A 23,026-nucleotide genomic window follows, 5' to 3' on the forward strand; every position below is an offset into this window, starting at 1 on the left:
AGCAATCTGGGGAAACCCACGCTAGGCGGTGTTCCCTCTAAGGCAGATTTGGGATGGTTGGTAGAACGGCAGAGGGAAGGCCAGTCACAGGGGACAGAAGATCTTGTATCAGGGATCAGTACGACATACCCTTTTCTTCTAAGGAGCGTCAGAACTTTCTGTCTTTAACCATTTCCCATGAATATCCATTCTAATCCAAAGAAATTCCCACTGGCTTTGGCTGGCTTCACAGCCACATTTGCATTTGCTTCCTGCCAGCTTTCTAGCAAACAGGCGTTCTGGCAGAAATGCTACAGAAACGTCAGCAAACAGTCCCAGACAGTTGATTTCGGACTCCAGCATGAGTATCAGCACCAGAGAACAGGGTGTAAGCAACTCACAACATGACCTACGAGTCCAGCCAGAACAGCTCATGTATCGGCTGCTCGCACGCCACTTCTAGATAGACACTCATCAGTCTCTGGCAGGGGCGGCTCTAAGCACCAGCAAAGCAAGCACGTGCTTGGGGCAGCCCCTGCCAGAGACTGATGAGTGTCTATCTAGAAGTGGCGTGCGAGCAGCCGATACATGAGCTGTTCTGGCTGGACTCGTAGGTCATGTTGTGAGTTGCTTACACCCTGTTCTCTGGTGCTGATACTCATGCTGGAGTCCGAAATCAACTGTCTGGGACTGTTTGCTGACGTTTCTGTAGCATTTCTGCCAGAACGCCTGTTTGCTAGAAAGCTGGCAGGAAGCAAATGCAAATGTGGCTGTGAAGCCAGCCAAAGCCAGTGGGAATTTCTTTGGATTAGAATGGATATTCATGGGAAATGGTTAAAGACAGAAAGTTCTGACGCTCCTTAGAAGAAAAGGGTATGTCGTACTGATCCCTGATACAAGATCTTCTGTCCCCTGTGACTGGCCTTCCCTCTGCCGTTCTACCAACCATCCCAAATCTGCCTTAGAGGGAACACCGCCTAGCGTGGGTTTCCCCAGATTGCTCTTCCATCATGATGTGAAGAGGGGCCCCATCTTCTGGGAACTCAAATCAAAACTCCCCCCTGCTGTCCCTTGTCTCAGCCTAAACGTACAGGTCCAAGTCCTGCTCTTGGTTGGCATTACCATGGCTTGCTGCCAGGGCTAGTGCAGAATTTGCCTCAAGAGCTGCAGTTCTTGCTGAGCGGGTGGCAGAGGCCATGTTACCAGGCAGAGCTACTTCAGAGAGTGACCTGGGGGGTTGTCTGCCACTCCATGGCAGGTGTCCATGGGCCTCTCCTACACGCCCTCGGAGGACATCTGCTCTGCTACCTTACCCCAGCTCAGGTGGGGAAGCAGCGTCTGTGCTGAGAGAATGGGCTGCTTTGTTCCTGCCAACAAAAGCCACAGTGGCCAGACAGGAGTAGAGTTGAAGGCTGCAGTCCCACAGCAACCAGTGCTCCTGGCCATCCAGGGCTGGGCAGGCCCTATGCTAAGGAAGGAGATTTGAGACTTAAATCCTGATCTATACTTTCCTGTTGATTGTGGGCTCTTTAAATGCTGTAAGTGTCCTCTGCAGAGACCACCAGAGAGCAGCGCAGCAGGCAACATTGCAGTGAGTTGTAACCAGATGTAAACAGCACCTTGTGGGACAGACCCCACTCATTGAGAGAGGGACTGTGGTGTACGTTGGTGCCCAGCAAAACCTACAGCCAGGGTGCGCTGACCCTTTAGCTTGGTAAGAGAAGCCTTCTCCTGGACCCATCTCCCCTCCCACCACTTCTGTCCCCCACTATTTCATGCTGAGACCACAGCTGTAGAGTCTGCTCACCTTACCCACCAAGCCACCCTCCTCTCCTCACTCAGATCCCTCTGAAGATCTCACTGCTTCTGCATCAGCTGCAAGGAAAGAGTCTCCTATACTTGAACAAATCCAAACAAGCTGTAAGTCATTCATCCTCCTTGTGCTTCCTGGTCCCTCTGCATCCACCTCCTAGGTCCCACCAAGATCGCACGTTCCCATGTAAGCTCCCTGGGGCAGTAACTGTCTATATCGTACGTACAGGGCCGAGCACACTGCTGATGCTTAACAAATTAGAACCGTAGTCAGCCACACCAAAAGGGAATGCTGCATCTGGCCAGAGGCCACGTTTCTGTGAGTGCCATTGTACTGCTCTAGGGACCTTTGAGTCTCCGTTACTTCATCAGTGCACAGCTGTCTGGGGCCCTCCCCACCTGCCCCCTCACCCCTTCCTGGGGCATTAGCTGTGTTGTCACAGTCACATTTTCCAGTCTTTTCAGGCAAGAAAAAATCAAGTTAATTATCTATTGGATTAGCTGGAGATGAGGATGGAGGGAAAACCAGAGAGCCCCCCAGCAGTAGGGCTGCCCGGGGTGGGGGCAATTTGCCCCAGGCCCTGGGCCCCACAGGGGCCCCCATGAGAATATAGTATTCTATAGTATTGCAACTTTTTTTTTATGGAAGGGGCCCCCAAAATTGCTTTGCCCCAGGCCCCCTGAATCCTCTGGGCAGCCCTGCCCAGCAGAGCGCACCGCTGAGAACTGGCAGCTCATGAGATGTGTGTCCTGAAGAGCCTCAAGGGCTTAGACACATCTGGAGTTAATAAGAGGTTCTGAGTATCTGGACTTCATCCTATCACAGGAGCAGGCTGGTTTCATGACAACAGTGTGAACCTGGAATCAGTGTGTTCGCTGAGCTGGGATGTGCTCAGGGAGAAGGTGGCCCAGCCAGCAGATCTGTTCGGGGGGCAGGCCGTAGGAGGGCTCACAGTCTCCACTCGGAGGTAGAGTGGGGCATTGCTCTCCGGAAAGAGCTTTCCTTGTACTCTGGGGACAAGACAAGACTTAAATTGCGAGATGAAAAGTCGTTTCAAACAGGAAACCCAGACATATTTGTGTACAAAAGGGTCAGTTTTGACAAGTTTGGAGCTTTTTCCCTCCCTACAAATGTTGAGTCAAGCGAGGTGTCGAAAGCGCCCCTTTCCCGCGAGAAGGGTTGGATTAGACAAATGGGTGAGAAGCCAGCTGAAATGGAGAGTCCTGGACACAGCAGGTAAATGGCTCTGCCTGGTGACAGCATGAGGGGCTGAGGCAACACATGAAGGCGCTTGGGGACATTCGCTAGGGTGGCCCTGAAAGTGGCGCTGGTGATTTCGATGATGAAATCTCCCCATGCGCCCCACTCCCTGCCAAAAACTGCGGGGTCCCACAGCTCCACTACCCGTGGATTGGAGCTTCACCTCCCAGCCCCAGTGCGGGAGGGGCCGGAATCCATTTAAGCCCCTGGCTGTTTACTTTCAGCTGAGCCGCTGGATTAAAAGGTGTCAAGCTGGGTAGTTTGGGGAAAGCCTCTGCAGGGGGATCTTGTGTTTGGAGAAGGGATTTCTCCGCCCCGCCCACGCTGGCTGTGAACTGCCTCACCAACAGATACTGCACAAGTCGGCAGGAGAGCTAACCCTTTTCCTACCGGGGACACACTCACTCTGCCTTGCTTTAGCTCTGGGGAGCACCGGGAGGCAGGCACTGATTCCTGCTTGCAGTAGCAGCCCTAGTTAGCCTAGTGTGGGCCATCTCACTTGAGCCCGGTGTGGAGTAGTGTGCTAGGGTCCCTGGCGGACTTGGCCAGGCTTCAGGGGGGGCAAGGTACCCTCTCGACCTTAGGGTAGACTGATCTTTACTAAGAAAGGAGATTCTTAGGGCAAGTGCTGCTTCTCTGGGGGCATGGCCCTGCAATGGATCCCCGTGAGACCCACCATTTTAATCCCCTCCTGCCAAGGCCTTCTGCAGCTTTTTGTGGTAGATGCCAATATTCCTTTGGCTAATAGAAGGGAGAGGGAGCCCTTCCGGGGCTCTGAGAGAGAAGGAGATGATGGGCCCATAGGCTGAGACACAGTGAAGAAGAGCTACGCCCAAGGAGCCCACCAGAGTGGAGTGATGCTGTGGAGTCCCATCCCGTCCCCTCCCCCGAAAGGGCAGCCGTGCCCGGGAAGCCTGGCAGAGCACCCTCAATACTATTTTGAGCACCTTCACAATCTACTGTGGGGAGCTTTGTTCATGGGCAGAGCATGGAAGAATGCCCCTGCTTTTCCCCACCCCTCTGCACCCCATGCTCTGTGCAGTGAGAGGCTAGTGGGGTGTTGTAAATCCCCAGGGCGTGGCAAAGGCTTGTCACCCCGACATCCCTCACTTCTGGTTTGCTGTCAGCTCCTGCAGCATCTATTTCCAAACTGATGGTTACCCCAAAAATCCCCCTTGCGGATTCCAGAGAGGGGGATGTTGGGAAACCCTGATTAACATCTCTCTTCCCACGGCTGCCCCAGGTCAGGCCCTGTAACTGATTCTGGCTCTGGGACAGTAAGGCCAGTCCTACTCCAGTGTGGCTGCAGCGGATGGGCCTGAGCTGACAACGGGTCCCTCCCTGATGGGGGTGGAGGAGGTCAAGAAACGCTAGGTGATCTTCGACCTGTGGGCTGTGGAGCTGGGAAATACCTGCCTTGCCGAGCCAAGCCCGTCCTCTCTCTCCCTATTGTGCCCAATCTCTGCTCCCCCTAAGCCCTTCTGGGACAGTGCACTGTGGGGGCCAATTCACCTCGGAAACAGGGCGGCCTGTGGCCTCTGCTAACAGCGCAGGTGGGCGCGCAGCCCGCAATCGGTGCATTGTTGGCAGCCTCCCCAGGAGGGGCTCCAGGGGCTGATCCCCTGGGACCCTGGGCAGATCCCGCCAGGAAGGGGGTGGGGCACTACCAGTCCCTATAGCCCTGCTGGGCCGTGGGCCTAGCTGGAGCAGAACTCACCCCCCCACCCCCGCTGCTGGAGCCCTCCGCAGAGCCTCCCCCGCCCCTTCTCCCTCTCTCTGACTTCTCTGTGTGCCAAGAGCTGCTCTGACTCTGGGCCCCCCACCCCTCCTTTCTCCTCCTCTTTGCTTTCCCCTCCTCTCCCTGCACAGGGCAGGGACAGGCAATCCGGTGCAGCCAATGTGATCCCAGCAAGGGCTTAGCTGGGGGTGGGCTGTATGGTGGGGGGGAGGGGGGGTCTGTCATTCTTTCTCTGGGCAAGGGGGAGGGGATCTTCTCTCTTTCCCTTTGCTCTCCTCCGCTGCCACTCGTCCCAGAGAGCAGAAGTCTTCTGGGTTCCGGAGGGGGCTGGCTGGCTTGGAGGTGGAAGGCAGTTGGGTCAGACTCCCCCCTTTTCCCTTCCCCAGAGTCTCTCCTCTCCCTCTGACATGGCGAGGTTCTGCCCAAGCTAGAAGACTTGGAGGGGCATCCCAGGAGCAGAGCAACAGCTGGAGGCAGAGAGGCATAGCTGGCTCTGCCGGGCGTGAGCCACCCACCCACCCGCACTGCTGCCGGGAAGTGAGCCAGGATGTCCCAGCTGTCCGTCAACGATCACCTGGAGGGGATCCTCTCCGACTTCGAAGGTAGGGCTGGGATGGGGAGCCCGGGCTCTCGACAGCCGGCTCCTGCTTTGTCCAGGCTGGGCACCGCGTCCCATGCAGCATGAACTACATACCCGGCTTTGCTCTCTTACATCCATTTACCCGCCGTGAGCATACACGTTGTGCAGCAAACACAAGCCAGGGGGCCAACCACCTCCCTGCTGGCATCAGCAGGCACAGCTTCACCTACTCCTGCCAGTGGGGGGCTCCACCCTAGCTCCCTGCCAAGGGCCTATGGAAACCAGGAAGCAATGCCCAGGAGAAGTGACTCCTGGAGTATGACATAAAACAATAGCCAGAGGACGGGGGAAAGGACTGCCCCAAGCCAGGCTGCCCTCTCTAGATTCGGGAACGCTGGCCCGAGCTTTCTTTGGGACTCGGACCCAACCTGCACGAAGAGGAAATCTTATAAGACATGTAAATGGCACTGATAGCACGTCTGCTGTGCTGGAACAGTGCCTGGGCCTTGTGTGTGCAGGGCGGTGTGCATGTAGTGCAATGCACTTGTGTCAGGGAGTGTGCGTAGGTGTGGTGTGTAGAGATGGGGGGAATGGCGGGGGGTCGGTCTGGGTTTTGAGGCTGTCTGCAGGCCTGAAGCACTCAGTAGTGCTCAGTGGCTGGGCTGGCTGGGGAGGGCTCGGAGTGCAGGCTGGCTCAGGCATTAGACTGAATGCAGGTAATTAAACCCAACCCGCAGTAGGAGTCAGATACAACTTGAGCTTGGAAAAACTCTGGGTCTGTGGGGGAGGTGGGGTTGGAGGGGGAGGCTCCAATAACCAGCTTGTGTCTGTTGAAACAGGAAAGGGAGCAGGGAAAAAGCTTCCAGTTACCAGCTGTTGCTGTGGCATTGATTCCGCTTCAGCATTTCACAGATTGTAATTAAGGAACGGCTCTGGCCAGCCTGCAGCGAGTGCCTGCAAGGCAGGGCTCTTTTCCTTGTTTAGATTACAAGGCAAATGTGCAGCCCAGCAAGCCAGAGAACAATCTCCCCTTTGAGAGCACACCCAGGGGCTGGGATTGGGGCCCAGGCCATCCCCACGCCCTCTGTAGTTTCTGTTTGAGGGGGGCGGAGAAGGGGCCAGTGCATTGTGGGATTGGAAAAACTTGCCCCAAATTTTTGAGTCCAGTAGCCATGTGCTTTTGTAACTCTCGGGGTGATGTGGGGCTTGCTCAAAGCTTAGGGAGCAGCTTGTAAGGTGTTCATGGGGGGCGGGGGGAATTCTGCATGCTGTAGCAAACAGCAGCTCCAATCCTAAAAGCAATCTTGTAGCTGGCAGAGCTCGGGGGTGTGGGGGATTGGAAGGGGGAGAAAATAGGTGAAAAGGGTCAAATAAGAGCTTGCTTGGCTTTATTATCTGTATTAGCGTAGTACTCAGGGGCCCTCCGTTGCACTAGGTGCAACACAAAAATGTGGCCCAAAGAGCCTGGAATCTTGAGAGACAAGTTATGGGAGAAAGAAAGGACTGTTATCCCCTGTTTTGGGGAAACCGAGGCACAGAGACTAATCCCAAGGTCACCCAGGGAGTCTATGGCAGAGCTGGGAGCTCCCAGTAAATGGGAGCCAGTTAGCGCCTAAGGGCTTGTCTACGTGGGAAAGCTATAAGGCATGGCATAAGGTAGGGTCTGAATTTAAACCAGTGTGATACCAGTATAGCCCCCGCTCCATGTGTACAAGCTGTGCTACAAACCTCTGCCGGCACAGCTGTGTAGTCAGGGGGACAAAGAGGTGTGATCCTGACCAACACAGCTGTCCCAGCAAAAGCCCTAGTGTGGATCCTGACACCGCTGCCAGTGTCCTGGTACCACTGCCCCCCTTTCAGATGTGTCCGTGCCAGGATCGCTGGGCCAGTGTAGCGGTGTAGTTACACCAGCACAGCCCTCCTAGGGGAGACCTGGCTCCTCCTGGTCCAGGAGGGCCTTTTTTGATGGAGCTTGTGTCCCTTTGGAAGCCATGCTGCAAAAAGTTATTCTTAGTCTGGACCAAGTGTGTCCCCGGGGGGGTTATTCCGGGAGAACTCGAGTGGTTCAGTGATACTGGTGTAACTGGAAAAGTCTCCCGTGTAGACAAGCTCTAAGCAGAATTGGTGAAAATCGCTGGACTGCAGCATCTCAGCACCTCCTCACTATGTCAGGACCAGCCCTTGCACTTTCCTTACCCTGGGCTTTTGCTGCAGCCTCCTAGGGGAAGGGATTGGGACAGTGGTAGATGCAGAAGGCAAGGACAGCGTGGGCAGGGGAGTGCTGCTCCTGCAGAGAATACCCCTTGGAGGAGAGAAAACAGGGCCTAGGACTCCCACTGGCGCCCTTCCCCCACAAGAAATGGAAACTGCCCCCTTCTTATCAGTTCTCTGTTGCTCCCTCTGGCTCTCATGGAAATTCTGAGGATGGCTGGGGACACAGGAGGTGTGAGAGAAAGTGGGACCCATCCTGAGTCAGGGGCGTGGGGGTTTTACACCTCTGCCCTCTCTGGACAGGGATCTGCAGCATCCTACAAGTTCCCTCTCTGCTCTTGGAGAGGATCCGAGGCTGTGCTGCTGAGGGATGAGCCAGGGAACTTCGTTCACGGAGCAGCATTGCTAGTCCATAGAAGACGCCGCTGAGTTGAGAGCAAAGCTTCTCCCTTCTCTTTGGCTCTCCTTTGTTCAGGGGGGAGGTGGGGGGCTGGTCTCTAAGATCTGACAGGCCCTGGTCACCAATCTTCTCCTAAGAGTGGTGAGGGAACCTGAGAATCAGGAGCCCTGGGTTTGATTTCTGGCTCTGTCCCTGACTCTGGGCAAGTGACTTAGGCCTTCTTTCCATGGAGCAATTGTCTGGAGTGGCTATTCCAGAATAGCTTCCCATAGGGACACTGTTCCTAAATAAAGGTCACTGCCCTCTGGAATAATTAATGCACTTCTGAAGCAGAGTAATTAGTCTGGAACAAAATCATTTTTATTCTGGAACAGAGCATCCCCATGGCAACTATTCCAAGAGAGCTGTCCTGGGCAACTTCCCCCTGCGGACAAGCCCTTGATCTCTCTGCTGCAGTTTCCCCATCTGTAAAATGAGGAGAGGATGCTGATTTACCTGCCTCATGGGGGCACAGGCTTAATCCATTGGTGTTTGTAAAGTGCTTTGAGATCTGTACATGGGAGGCGCATAAGCGGTGCCACGCTTTCCCCCATGGCCTCGCTTCCTTGCAGAGGGTTGTTGCTGTGTTAGAAGATGCTGGGGACATTCTAGGAGACAACTCACAGCAGCGTTGCCAGTGCACAATTTCCTGTGATATTTGGGGATGATCTTAAAGCACCAGCTCCTGGAGTCAGGTTAATACGGGAGAGTCTCGGCTTCCATTTCTTTGAAGACAGTTTCTGACTTTTCTGGTTAGAGAGAAAAATGAGGAGCAGCTAGTGCAGCCCGTTCAGTGCTCCATGGGGTGAGCACTGTAGTACCTACTCTCTAGGGTAGGGGTCCATAGCGGGGGTGGAGGCTGGTGCCTATGGAGCTGACAGTGAGGTCCCTGGCAATTCAGGTGGTGTTCAGTGCCTCTCCCGCAAAGGCCCTCCCCAGGTGGGGATCACATGACCTGGCCTCACTAAGAGTGAAAATGGAGCATCAGGCTGGAGGGGTTGTATCTGCTCAGCCCCTGAAGGCAGCCAGTGGGTGGGAGAGGAGGATTTCACCCCTCTAATTATCCTTTGCTCTTTCCTGGAGCCAGTGGCCGCTGAGATCCTGGAGGTGGCTTGGGAGTAGGGCAGGGCAGGTAGGATCAGAGAGTAACCTGACGCCCGGCTCCTGGAAAGCTGCAGCCTGTTATTGCCTGGAAAAGAATGTGCATACCTAGGATGGCCTGCGTTAACCCTTCTGCTCCCAGGGAGCCCCCAGCGCCTGGGGCACATGGTCCTGCCACGGGCATCTGGTATTGGGCACAGATTGCAGTCTGGGCCCAGCTCAGGGTGCCAGGGTTGGTCCAATCTCTGCTAATAATGCAAAGTAAGCAGTACCCAGAGGCAGAGCCTGGGTTGCAAGCTCTCTCCCATGCCCCCATACCTCCATCTCCTGGCACCTTCTCCTCTCTCCTGCCACCCTCCACCACCTCCTCTCTTCCCCCTTCCTCACCATATGTCTTCATCCCCATTCCTCACCCCTTTCCTCTCCAGCCTTCCGATTTCTGCCATTGACCTCATGCTCCCCTGCCCACGGCCACAACCTTTGCTCTCTGCTGGTGCCCCGCTCACCCTGCTGCCCCTCCCCCAGCCAGCTCATTAATTTCTCGGGGACTGATCCCCTCTGTCCTCACATGTGCAATGCTGCCGCCAGTCTGCTGAGGGCGCAGGTTCGCATCTGCCTGCTGGAGAACTACCTGCACGGCATTGCTTAGAACAACGTATCATTTTGCTCATGTGTCTGCAATCGGAAGCTCTCCGAGCACTGTGCACACACTGGCTAGGTCTCCTGTTATCCCTCTGGGAGGGGAAAGTAGCAGTGTCCCTACTACTTGGGCAAAGTGAGGCACAGAGAGGCCAAAGGTGATACCATGAGTCTGAGCCAGGAAGAGAGGCGAGCTCCCCATGCCTGCCGATCCATGGTGATCACCACTGGACCGTGCTGTGGGTCAGAGTCCTGGGTACAGACTGTGACCGTGGGCGCCACGTGTGCTATATCTTTTGTGTGTGTGAGTGTACTTGAGGCTGGTTTGAGCCTATGGGTTCACCTCTCACCTACTCTGTGAAGTTCTGTTGGAAGGTGCCCCAAACACACCCCATCCCTTCCGCATTTGATTCCTCACATGATGCAGCCTCATCAAGTACTGACCCGATCCCCATATGTCACAGTACCAAAAGCCATCCGTGCACTCAGGCCTTTTTGAAGAAGGCAACAGCATGGCCTAGTGTGTTGATCAAGGGGTGGAGTTGGGAGAACTGAGTTCTATTTCTCACCCTGCCGCTTTCCAGCTATGTGACCTTGGGTGAGTCCCTTTACCCCTCAGTATATCCGTTACATTGTTTGTTATATGTGAATAATGAAGGTTGCCCATCTTTAGTGGGGGGCTTTGCAATCCTCCGCTGAAAGGTGTTTCCGAGAGCAAAACATTAATACTTCATGTCTTTAGTTGCCTGGGGAATTTCTGGTTATGTGCAACCCAGTCCTAGCTCTAGTACAGAGGACATGCGTAAAGCCAGCCTTGAGGGTGCTGCACGCCCCCAATGAATTGAAGGAGATACGTGAGCGCTCCACGCCCTGGGTCTGTGAAGCTGTAGAATCCCATAGAATGTACGGCAAAGGGGGCAAGCCAGCCACCAGCTGACCTTGATAAATCCCTGCCCTGCCAGAGAGTGCGTAATAAATGAGCTGGGTCCGTGGGCCCCTGACCTCAGTTGTGCACTGGGCGGAGCTAAGAGAAGTTTACAGACCAGGCTGTCCAGGGCTAATAGCAAAGGGTGACCATGACAAGGGAATTAATGACAGGCGCCCACCTCTGGGCTGGGTGGGGAGCATGTCTCCTGCATGGAGAGGCCTCCTGTCCCCATCCCTATTCCACTGCTGGTGGACTTTCTCCTGGTGTATACCCCCCACCAGCTTGGCTCTTTAGGGCTGGCCAGGATTGGACATGACCTAGGTAGAGGTGGACCCAGAAGTTAACCATATGGTGTTCGCATGTTCCCCCTCCCCCAGTGCTGCTGCTCCGAGAGGAGCATCTTTGTAGCAGGTATGCAGCGGCTCTCTGCTGGCCTTGTTCTTACCGCAGCTGGCCAGCAGGGGCTGCTCTGGTAGTAGTGCTGCTGCCTCCCCCATGGGCCTGGGGCAGCACCTGTCCGGGCCATAGAGGAAAAGGCCAAGGTGGGGAGCTCAGATGCAGCTTGGTACTGCTGTGCAGCAGAACACCAGGCCGGCCTCCAAGCAGCGCCCAGGGGAGTTCACTGACATCACTGTTATCACAGCGCACCGCAGAGACTGAAATAACAGACAAGGTGCAGAGAGGTGGGAATTTGGGTCTGTAAAGGGGCAGCCAGCAGCAGGTGTGGCTGGGCGGAGAGGAGGAGAATTGGGGTCTGCAATGAGCGGTGGATCACCTCATTCTGACAGCACAGCAACCAGGAACCTCCGCGATCAAGACCCAGCTGAGTGAGCTTTGCTATGCTACAGCACCGTGCGCGGGAACCTCCGACCCAGAGGCACAGCTGGATCATCTCCTCTTACAGCAATTCTAGCCTTAGGCTACAACGGCGTCCCCGCAGATGTACTGAATGCACTCAGGGCCGGCCACCTTGCAATACAAGTGCATCACCTTCCCTATCGCCATCCCCAAGACATGACTGCATCGTCTCCGCCCCAGCACTCAGGAGCCCTCTGCACTCAGAGATCTGCCTGCTTCACCTGCCCTCTATCGCAGGACAGTATCCGCCGTGCTGGGACCTAATCTGCATCACCTCTGCTCTCCTGTAGCCCTCCCTGGGCTCTGCATGGCTTCCTGCTGGAAATGCTGTTCGCTTCTGACTCAGCAAATGCTCCCTCTGCCATGATGGTGGCTTTAGCTTCTTCCTTCTGTTAGGAAACCAAAAGTCCCTCTCCCCTCTTCTTCTGCAGACAGAGCAAATATTCTAACCAGGGTTCATGTATGGAGCACACAGCTGCAAGAGCCTCTGTGCTTCAGAACCATGATCACCCCCAGGCAGATCTCCCTTCTATGCCAGCTCTCCGGGAGCAGCACCGGGGTCTTGGAGGACCTCTGATGGCAGGAGAGCCGTCCTAGTGGTTCAGAGAGGAGCTCAGAAGGAAGGGGAGGATATGAGTCTAATTTCTGTCTTCCCCCAGGAGTGTGTAGTCCTTCAAGTCAGGGTTATGGTCTGTGTCCAAACACTGAGGGGTTCAATGAACCAACACTGTGTTCCCAGCCCCTTGGGGGAACAGCTGATTAGAATACTGTTGGGCTTCTCTGGCCCCGCTTGCCTTCCAGATATCCCGTCTGTTGGGGTTTCTCTAGCACTGTGGCTGAGAGCGGGCCGAGGGCAAAGCTCTGCTGTGTTCAGCACATGCTGGCATGCAGCATTGGATGGGAGGAGCTGTGTTATTGAGGGCTGGCTGACTCCAATAAACATTAATATGAGCTGGTGCCGCTCATCTCCTAAGTCACTGATCAGCTGTGCCACAGGTTAGCAGTGAGGGGAATGATGCTTCAATGGCCTGTGTGAAAATGAACTGGTGGTTCAGGCCAGTTCCTAGTGCAAAGGTGGCCACATCACGATAACCACCCTGGCACCCTTGTGGGCATGCTCTGTGCCCGCAAGTGCTGCCACCAGATCAGACTTGAGACTCATTGGCATGGCACTGTCAGGGTAAGGAGATATGTCACTCCAAGCTTTGGGAGCTTTTGGCATCTGGATCCCTACCAGAGTAGGCAGAAGAGACTTCAGTGTAAAATCTCATGCAGGGGGACTACCCCTCTACTAAAGCAGCAGTTGCCTGAGCATGGGTGAATGGCAAAAGGTGAAACAACCGAAGGTTTGGAAGCCGATTGAAATGATTCTCTGAGCCGTGTGAGTCTGCAGAACTGGGCTGTCGGTTTCAGGAGTACAGACTGCCTGCTCCTGCTTGCTCCACGTACCATGGGTGAAATCCTGCCCCACTGAAATCAACAGCAAAACTCCCCTTGACTTCCTCAGGGCCAGGATTTCACCCCATGTGAAGAGCCTTCCTTCCCCTGGTCCTAGCTGGAATGGAAGGGCAGTGGCCTTGGTCAGGCAGCTCCTCAAGCTTGGGTGGTTTCAAGGGGAAACCCCTCTCACCTCCATCCTTCTGAGTTTAGTCTCCTCTGGGTTCCTAGGACCCTCTGAGAGTCAGGTGCGGAGGAGGTGAAGGGTGAACCGTCTTTCCCACACCTGTCTGCATCTTGGGGACCCTCGTTCGGCAGCTAGCATGAGCCATCACACAGCATTGAACCTGGAGGGTTCTCAGGAAGGGGCGCTCTGTCCCCTTGCTCTGAGTGGGTACACAGCGCGACGCCAGGATGGGGGCTGGCAGTGCACCTGCCCTTCTTGCTCAGCACTGGGCCATGCACAGCTGGGAATCCTGGGGCACAACCTCACCGAGCCCCATGGGTCCATAGTTTGCCAAGATCTTCACAGACTGTCCAGCTGGGGAAGAGGTTGGATCTCCTTTGTAACCCACAGCACCATGCTTCTGTCCCATGAGTCCCCGCTCTGCATTATCCATTACAGGGCGGGAGGAGGTCATGCCCACCCAGCATATACCGGTGCCTGGGCCTTGTGCTGGGCACCGGGGGAGAGCCTGGGAGGAGCGCAAGACCCAGTTCTAGTGAAACCTCTTAAGTGCTGCCCCAGAGCAATGACACCGGTTCAGAGTGTGGAGCCAGGAGCACTGCCCCACGCTCACCCGCCCACCCAGCCGTCCCTCGCTGGGCTTGAACACAGGCCTCCTGCGGCTTGGCCATTCATGGGAAGGAGGCCCAGGCCCCAGCACTTTGAAACTTTTAAGTCAGAGGGAGCTTTTCCGTCAGCTTTAACGGGAACCCTGCCGTGTGGGCACAGATAGCGCTAAACCTAGCACATGGTTTGACACAGTAACGCGGATAGTCGCCAATACCAGCAAGCAGAGCCGACTGGGTCCTTCCGAGGGTCAATCACTGCCTGCCCTCCCTCATCCCTGCAGGGCTGAGAATGGGGCCCCCCAGCTCGGATTGGGGAGGGGGCTATTGGCAGATCTGTGGGAAGGAAGAAATGAGAGCCAAAGAGCCCTTTGGTCTAATCACAGAAACAGCTCAACACCCCGGAGGTGTGTGGAATGGGGCATGGGAGGAGGGAATGGGGAAATAGCAAATGGCAGGCAACATGCTGTGGAGTGCTGAGATCAGGGCATCAAATGGATCTGTGCTCAGCGGAGCATGTGTGTGTGTTGGGGGATGGGGGAGAGCTGATGAGCCTGTATCTTGGGGAGGCCCCCTCGGAGCAGCTCCATTTGGCGTAGTGGGAGGCTGAGGCTTGGCTAATGTGTTTCCTGACCAGATGTGTTTACGAAGGGGTTCCAGCTGTGCGTGCCCACAGCAGTCGCCTGCCAAAACAGAGACAACCCTGTGACTAGCGCCCTGGCTGATCACCATACTCTTTACCATGCAAGTGCCCCAAAGGACCCCGATGCTGATCTGAAGGGAATCGCCCTCTTCTGCGAGAGACTGGAATTCAGTCCCCTGCTCTGTTTTTCTGATGACGTGCCAGGACTGCAAATAACCTCCCCCCTGCAGCAAATTCTTACAGGAAGTTTACTAGCTAGCAGCTCTCTTCCAGCCCTCCCAAATCTCCAGCATCTCAGCACCTTTCTCTGTTAAACAATGGGATGTTTTCTCTGTCCCTCTGGCAGGGAGGGAGAATGCCCTTTGGGGGGGGAAGGGACTTACCTGCCAACGGATACTCCAATTTTCACAACACTCAAAGGATTACAAATGAACTACAGGTTCGCTGGGGCAGTCGAGAGGTTGTAAATCCATGTCTTGCCTGTGAAAGAATGAGATAATTTTAGGAAAATAACTGTGTGTCTCAATAGCAGAGCAGCCTCTGGAGGCTCAATATAAGCATATCTATTATTATTATTATTATTTTTTATTCACTAACACCTAATGCACTCAGCTAGGATCACACAGCCTTTGTGCTAGGCACTGTCCAAACACACAACAGAAGACTGTCCCTCCCTCAAAAAAGTTACTGTCTAAAAACAACACAGATGACCAGATACAGACATCAAATAGCGTTTTTTTCCAGAATACAGAACTTGTAAGTTACAATTGGAATTGGCTGGAGAGCAGAATGTTAATTTCACAAAAAAGAAATGGTTGTGATTGGTTTCATTCCAAACCAGAATGAAATGGCAAGAGTTGGACACTGTCCGTGCAACAGCAATTTCAGAGTGTTTCCGATCTAATCCTGGTGACAGGAAAATGTCGACATTTTAAAAATGAAAACAAATAACATTTTTCAAGGGCCTGAGAGCAAGTGGGGGGTTTCCATTTTTGTTGCTGTTGTTGAGGAAAAGGAGAATTGCAAAGAAATCTAAATGTTTTCATGAAACATTCAGCATTCTTTGAAATGCCCCTTTTTGTCAAAATTCGCTGTCTCTGGAAATATTTCGCCCAGTTCTGGTCACAATGTCTCCTGACTTTGCTCTTCACATAACAGCCTCCAGCATCTCCTCCGTCAGCTGTCCTAGCCCGTGTCCTCTGCCATGATGTCCCTCAATGCCCTACTTCCACTCTACTCCAAGAGGAAATAGTAAGCCCCTGCCTTTATTGGACCTCATGTCAGTTACAGTCCAATAGCTCCTGGGAGGAGCAGGGCATCTTAGCCACATCTGCTGAGTTGCTCCCAGACCACGCTGCTTTTAGGGACGTGACCAAGCACAGTCCCCATGTGGATATAGATCTGTGTCCGTTAGCTCAGAACATACCTTCCTGGGCAGTAAGGAGAATAGGAAACCAAGCAGGGCGCCTCTTGCAATGCGAATCACGAGAAAACGCTCCGGGCCATCACTAAGGAAGTTGTAGTTGTGGGACTCCTCTGGTAGCTGGGCACAGAGCTGAGGTCAGTTGTGTACATATGCCACCCACACCCCTTTCCTGGACTTTGCTGAGGAGCCATCTTCCTATCTAGGTGTTTGTTACACCTGCTTGTTGTATCACCTCTTAAATTAATGGCAAGCTCTTTGGGGCAAGCATTGTCTCTTACTATGTATTCGTAGGGTGCCTAGCACAAATGGGTCCCCAGTCCTGACTGGGGCCTGCAGTGACATTATAATACAAACAATAAGATTTCTGCTGGTATGATCTGCAGAGTCGTTAAAAAGTTGACTCTGTGCTGTCAACTTTAGGTTTCAGAGTTAACAACCCAATAATACAAATGAGGCAGTCAATAGCTCTCAAAGCTATTGTTTCAGGCTCTCTGCAGACTCAGGCAGACATCCCTGCATTAGTTACATTCAGGTCATCTTTTCAAGCTTGTCTTCACATCCATAAGAGTTGGAAACATTTTTTTAAATGAAATCTTAGATGTGGGGGAAGGGAAGAAGTCTGTGCTGCTGTGGAGTTGGAGAATACAAAGAGAGTCTTGCTTATCTGGGTCGTTCTGTGTGTTGATAACAGCACCTAGACCAATGGGAGCTGATTCTGATTGGGGCAGCTGCATGCATATAGAGCTATGAACAGTATTCCACACTGCAGTGTTCAAACCAGCCGTGCTTCCCTCCCCCCCCCCCCCCCCCCCCTTCGCCATTGCTTCTCCTGAAAACATACCCCCTGATTGAACTGAAATAAAGCATGTGCAATGGACTATATTCCTGCCGGGTGGGAATTCACTGGTGCTGGCCAAAGAAGGGAGAGAATCTGGCCCGTTGTGACTGTGTGGTCTGTGTATTTGTTGACTTACTCATGCTCTTCTTCAAGAGGGGCCAGACAAACCCAAGCAAACATGCGCACCTAGGAACATTTTGGTGTTCTCACTCCAACATCTATTGGAAGTACCTGACAGCTGAGAGAGTTCTAGCTGCATTCCCCCCAGCCCCCTCTGGAAGCCCTGCCACACTCTGAGGGGCTAATTTTGCTCTGTGGATAGCTTTGTCCTCTTCAGCCATTAGTTAGGCAGAGTGATTGCTGCCTCCTGCCTCAAACAGCTGCAGCCCACCCCCCACCAGCTCCTCCTTTTGCTAGGACTTCACACAGCCCAGCAGTGAGGGCAGCTTTCACAAGCTGTCAGTAGTGGTGACTGATGGCTGGCTCACTACAGAACACTGACATCAGCCTGTCTGGGGCTCCACTCCCAGTCTATCCCAGTAGGGGGCGCTGTAAGGAATGGGGTAGAAGGACTGGCTATTGGGGAGCTCCCCTCCACCCCAGTCCCAGGCTCTGCCAGCAGGGGGTGCTGTAGTGAATGGGGTAGAAACGCTGGCTATTGGGGAGCTCCCCTCTAGTCCAGTCCCAGGCTCTGCCAGTAGGGGGTGCTGTAGTGAATGGGGTAGAAACGCTGGCTATTGGGGAGCTCCCCTCTAGTCCAGTCCCAGGCTCTGCCAGCAGGGGGTGCTGTAGGGAATGTGCCAGTAGCTGTGGAACTCGTGGCAAATTCAGCTCTGAACTCCCTTTGCAATATTTGATTTGGCTTGGGTGACTCTGTTAGGGTGGGCAATGCCCTGCCTTCTCCACGCCATAGCCCAGACGTAGCCTGTTGAAGCAAAGGGGGGGTGCAGGGGTGGCGCAGGGAGCAGATCTGATTACCCAGGATGCCCCAGGCAGGATCCTTTACATGTGCTGGTTGGAGGTGAAGAAAGAGTTAGTGTGCTGCCCCCGAGGGGCGTGTTTGGAGCGCATGACACTGGTACAATCCAGCGAAGAGAGAGAGGTGAGAGATTATAGACCTCAGGAGGGGAGCCAAGAACATGGCTCCAGTTTCCCATTGGGGACCTGCTAATAAAACCCTCTGTTCCATGCAGGCTGCAAAGGGGGAGCCAGGCTGACTGTCTGCTTCCTCTCCCCAGCCCTGCCCTAGCCCCTCCACCCCACTCAGTCCAGAGCTGGGGAGCGCTTTGCCTGTGCTCTGCCTCATGGGGAGGGCTTGCTGGGTGCGGAATTTGAAAGGCAATGCAGCAGAATGCACCACGTAGCTAGCACGGATGCTGTGGGGAGCGGTGCTGGGTTGATTTCCCAGACTGGGGGTCGCGCTAATCTGTCCCCCATTTGGGTCCAGGTGGGCTTCATACCCTTGGAATTCCACTTTGGATCTGGGCTCAAATCTACCATATTTCCCCTAGTGCTGGCTCAGACCCAGATGGGGGCCAGACCCAGAAACTTGGGCCTGGCTCTGCCCAAAGCTGGTCTCAGGCTTCTCCAAAACCCAGAGGCTGTTTGTGGGAATGCAGCCCAGCTTGGACAGCGGGCGAGTTTTCTGTGCTTCCAGCTCTTGTTGGGATGCAGAGATGGGCCAGACCTGGTCCCCAAGGGCCCCAAAGTTCAGGGGAGAGTTTGAGCCCAAGGGGAGTCATGTGGGCCCTTCGCTGTGATTTCTTTGCACAAGTCTAGACCCTGCTAGAAGAGCCGGTGGGACTGAAGGGGAGGAGGCTGCATGGCCCTGGGTATATGGGCTGGGGAGTCCTGCTCTAACTCTCCCACCCCCTCCTCTCTCCCTGCAGCACTGAAGAGGTCGTTCGATATGGAGGATGCTGAAGAGGCTCCAGCTGTTCTGCCTTCCTGCCCGTTCGGCCCCAGCATGCCTGCAGACAGCCTAGTCGCGGGCAATGGGGAAAGTGGCCGGCTGGCCAGCCTCATGCCACCCACCCATCAATCCCGCATCAGCCTCAGCTCGAGCCCCAGCCCAGCCCAGAGCCCTGTGCTGAAGACCAGGATTAGCACCAGCTTCTCCTTCAACAGAGGCACCATCCAGCTGGCCAGGGCCAACGGCGCCGTGAGCTCCAGCCTGACCCGCGTCACCTCTTTCCAAGCCAGGCTTGATCCCAATGGCTTCTCCTCCTCCTTAGGCCTGGGCAGCGAGAGCCTCCACAGCTCCTCCTCCAGCTTGGAGTGCCCACTGCCCCCCAGCACACCCCAGAGTGCTGCCAGGCAGCTGGAGCCTCGGGGGCTCAAGGCCGCCCCGGTTGCCAGCCCGGCACTGAAGAAATTCTCTTCCCACAGTAATGTCTTCCATTCTGAGGCGGAACAGCCCATCCAGCTGGTGTCCAAGGCCGGAGTGAACCATGGCTCACTGCCCTCTCTGGACCTGCACATTGCCGAAGATCAGGGCTCCCCCATCCCACTCGCCCCTGCCCTGGCTTTTCACTCTGCTGGAGCCTGGAGCAGCAGCAGCCAGAACTGCGCCTTGCTCCGAGGGAAGAGCAGCACACCCATCAGCAGGGAGCCTTCCTTCTCCTCCTCTTCCTCCTCTTCCTCTTCCTCCCCACTCTCCGATGCAGCCCAGCGGCCCAGTCTGAGCCCCCCTCCTCCACCCTTCAGGCAGCCGACAAAGCTGCAGAAATTCCCCCTCAGCCTGGATGGTTTGGTGGGGAAGCCTCTGGATGGCTCGGATCCAGCGCCGAGTGCTGACTCTGCGTCCAGACCGCTGCCAAGGACGCAGCTCCAGCTCAGCCTCAGCACCAGCCCCAGCCTGTCCCGGCAGCCCCCGGGTAGGGCCAAGGAGGGTGCAGCCGCAGCCTCTGTGAGTGGTGTCTCCGCAGCGCCGTCTCCGGGGAAGTGCCCAGGTGCCCAGGTCAATGAGAGCCCTTGGCCACCATCTCGGTCTCCTGCTCAAGCTGCTCCCTTCAGGCTCATGTCTCGGCCTCAGATAATGCAAGTGACTTCTCAACCCTCCTTCCTTGGGGGCCCAGCAGCATGTCCAAGGGAACATGTCCGATCCATGGCTGAAAGAGTCAACTCCTTCTCCAGCTCTGAGGTCTCAGGCCTTGGGGCTCCTGCTCCCAGTTCCTACCCAAGGGAAGTCCCCTACGTGGGCCCGGCAGGTTCTCCAAGGGTCTCTTCTGTGAGCGAGGAGATGCAGGGCCGAGAGAAGACAAAGGAAGGTAGGACTTTTCTCTTTCTTATCTCTCTGGCTGTATTCTGCCCAACACAGCTTGAAGTCAATGAGAGCTAAGAATGAACATCCAGGGCATAGCATTGCCCTGTGTGTTCAAGGCTGCCCTGTCAGATGTCTCTTCTCCTAACTCTGCCGGTGTTGGTGAAAGAAACTGACACCGCATGAGCTGGGATTTGCAGCTGGGAAGCACTGCCAGGCCCAAACAGTCATTCTCTCTCTTTCCCTGCTTTCTCCAGCTGATGCTCGGAGGTAGCAGGCATGAGAAGGGCCTCAGCCAGGGAATGAGACGTTGCCGAGGCATTTGCCAGGCTAGTGCTGACTACTCTCTGAGCCAGCCCTCGCTTCCCTGGATCAGCTGTTCCCCCGGCTATGGGGGCCAGTCCCAGGGGAGAGGTAGATGTGGGTCCAGATGAAGGAGCGCAGAGGGGGTTAGGGGATGCAAGCCCAAGGGCATCTGTAAGTGGTGTCATGAGGGGTGGTTGTCCAATGGCTCTTATTGCTGGGACTGGAAACAGGGCCCCGTGGAAGTCTAACAGGTTAGAAAACTGCAGTGGGTCGGATGCGATGGGGGACTGAGAGGAGACTGTGCCTGCTACATATACCCCAAATCCCAAATGCTGGGGGGAATTAGATCCTGGGTTTCACACTACAGGCTCTGTTGAACTACAGCCAGTCTCTTGTCAGTAACTCGGTCCTGGGAACCAAAGCAGACTTAATCTAGACAGGCACCCAAGCCAACACCTGGGGTGTGAACACCCCTGAACTGGATCTGGAATCAGATATGAGCTGGACCCAGTCTCCAGATCAGCCAAACCAGCTCTCTGACCCACATCCACCAACGTTCTGAGGAGCTCACCCCAGATCTTAGTGCATATCGTGGAGATCCCAGTCAGGGCCCCTCCTCACTGGGCGCTGTCTGCACCTCTCACAAAAGACAGCCCTGGCCCCAAGGACCTTACAGCCTGAGTATATAACACGAGACAACCAGTGGGGACAATAGACAGACAGGGAGCACAAGGTGACCACGAGACTATTCTGATTCAAATAAGTGTTGGGGAAAGGGGTGGGGGACGATCGAGAGCTCTGTTTGGGCCATGTTGGACTGGTCTGGTCTGCCCTGACCTGGTCACAGACATCCCAGCTTGCACCTACATCTCATCTGTCCCCCATTTTCCTTCTCTCTGCCCCCTGCTGATGGGCAGTCCTCCTTGGGCATTTCTGCTGAGAAGGCAGGTCAGGACATGTGTGCTTTACCTCCGGCAGAACCCACGCCAGGGCCACATTTGTAATGTAATGCAGGGAACTCGCATCGAAGCCCCCCTCCTTTCCTTGACACAAGGACAGGAGCTGAACTCCTCCAGCATTGTTGCCTCATTTTCCTCCTCGGCCCTGGGGCTGGAGAAGGTGGCAGGTGACCAAACTGTGCCTTGCCATATTTCATGCCTCCCCGAGCAAGCTGGGAGCAGCTGGCGGGGGTGCGGGGAGCTGGGGCTGAACAGTTCTCTTGGCAGTGGTCTCTTTCAAACAGATCCCTGAAGGGGGACCCTCGGTGAAGACTACTTCCTGTAGAGGCCACCTGTCCCTAGACACTCCCTACTTTGCAATGCCGTTGGCTCTATAGACCTGCTCACCTCTTCTGCTGATCCCACTTGCCCCCGGTTTATGTTGCATTGTACACTTACAAGCTAGTAAGTTTGCTTGAAAAGTGTTTTGGGACCCTGTGTGACACTAAGTATCTATCCTGCAGTGAGGGACGGTTTCTGTCTTTCTATCCTGTAGTGTCCTAGCTATCCATCTAGGGGAATATCTGGCCACCATTACCCCTCGGGTTAAAGTGCCTGACAATCATATAAGGTGTCCAACACGCCTGCAAGAGAGGGCAGTGCTAATATCCCCATTTTACAGCTGGGGAACTGAGGCCCAGATCCTCAAAGACATTTAGGCACCTAACTCCTCTGGATTTCAATGGAAGTTAGGCACCTAAATAGCTTTGAGGATCGGCGCCTAAGTGACTTACCCAAGGGCATGTAGGGAGTGTGTGGCAGAGCCAGGAATTGAACCTACGTCTCCTGAGTCTGGCTCCTTCATTGCAAAGACCCACTTCATCTCAGAATGGTGCTGTTGTCTCCTCCTGACCTGGTGCCCGAGCAGTAAGAGCATAACACAAGGATGCCCCTCCTCCCCCCCTGCAGGGAAAGCTTTTAAATGTGCCAACCATACACCCATGGTGGCTTTCTAGCTGAGTCCCCCGTGACATGTTCCAAGCAAGACCAGCGATGGACACTAGACTCGGGTTTAAAAGAGCTGGCAAATCTCAGCTCATGCCCTTGTCACGAGCAGGGTCAGAGTTCGCCGTTACCTGGAGCCTTCCACTCCCTTTGCTTATCACCCTTCGTAAACCTGCCACTCACTCTTATCAGCTGGAGACTGGGAAGGTTTGTGGTTCCCACTGGAGAGCTCGGCTCTGGCTCTGGCTCTGCTGGGACAAATCCTGAGCAAATCAACCCAGCGAAGCACAGTGGTTCCCAGGGCCTCTGCGTTCCCACTGGAGATGGAGCCTGCCCTCTCCCCTCCCCGTGGCAGTAACCGGAGCTTGGCCTGCAGTCTAGGGGGAGAGCGCTGTGTTTGCTCAGAGTAAGGAACGGACTGGGCCAGGAGGTGGCTGATAATGCTGTGCGGTTTGAGCTCATCTCCAAGCCTGCATGCCCTGGGAAAGCTGCCTCTGGGAACAGGGGGCGTGGGGAACAAGGACAGGCTGAGTGCTCGCTGTTTGGGGCGACAGGCACTGCACAGCGCTGAGTGTGAACTCTGGCGGACAGGCCGGGGGGCTGAGGAAGAGCCCTGCGGGGATCCCAGAGCTCCCATGGCTGGTGTCCCAGCTGGCACTGAGAGGGCAGTCCTGGGGGAAGCTCACACTGGCGATCAGACCCCCAGGATACGTGGCTGACGGGTCCCGAATCCCAGGAGCGGATACAGAAGCGGGCAGAATGAGCAGGTTTGCAGGGTGTTCTGCCCATCCCTCCTGCTGGCTTTCAGTGTAACAGACTCTGTAAAGTTTCCC

The 23,026-nt window shown here is 55.0% G+C and overlaps 1 protein-coding gene across 3 annotated transcripts in view; it reads left to right on the top strand.

Annotated features, from left to right (window-relative positions):
- Positions 1-23,026, top strand: part of SEPTIN12 (septin 12) — a 212,521-nt gene that overhangs the window by 142,472 nt on the left and 47,023 nt on the right. For 2 of the 3 annotated variants that reach the window (XM_034784642.1, XM_034784643.1), the window contains one exon: positions 18,572-19,951. In XM_034784642.1, the coding sequence (XP_034640533.1) occupies positions 18,592-19,951 (1,360 nt within the window). In that variant the 5' untranslated portion in view covers positions 18,572-18,591. Of the gene's footprint in view, positions 1-5,176; positions 5,393-18,571; positions 19,952-23,026 lie in introns of all 3 variants that reach the window. The other variant, XM_034784641.1, reaches the window with a different exon arrangement.

Source organism: Trachemys scripta, chromosome 10 (genome assembly GCF_013100865.1).
Source record: "Trachemys scripta elegans isolate TJP31775 chromosome 10, CAS_Tse_1.0, whole genome shotgun sequence".
Taxonomy (NCBI): Eukaryota; Metazoa; Chordata; order Testudines; family Emydidae; genus Trachemys; species Trachemys scripta.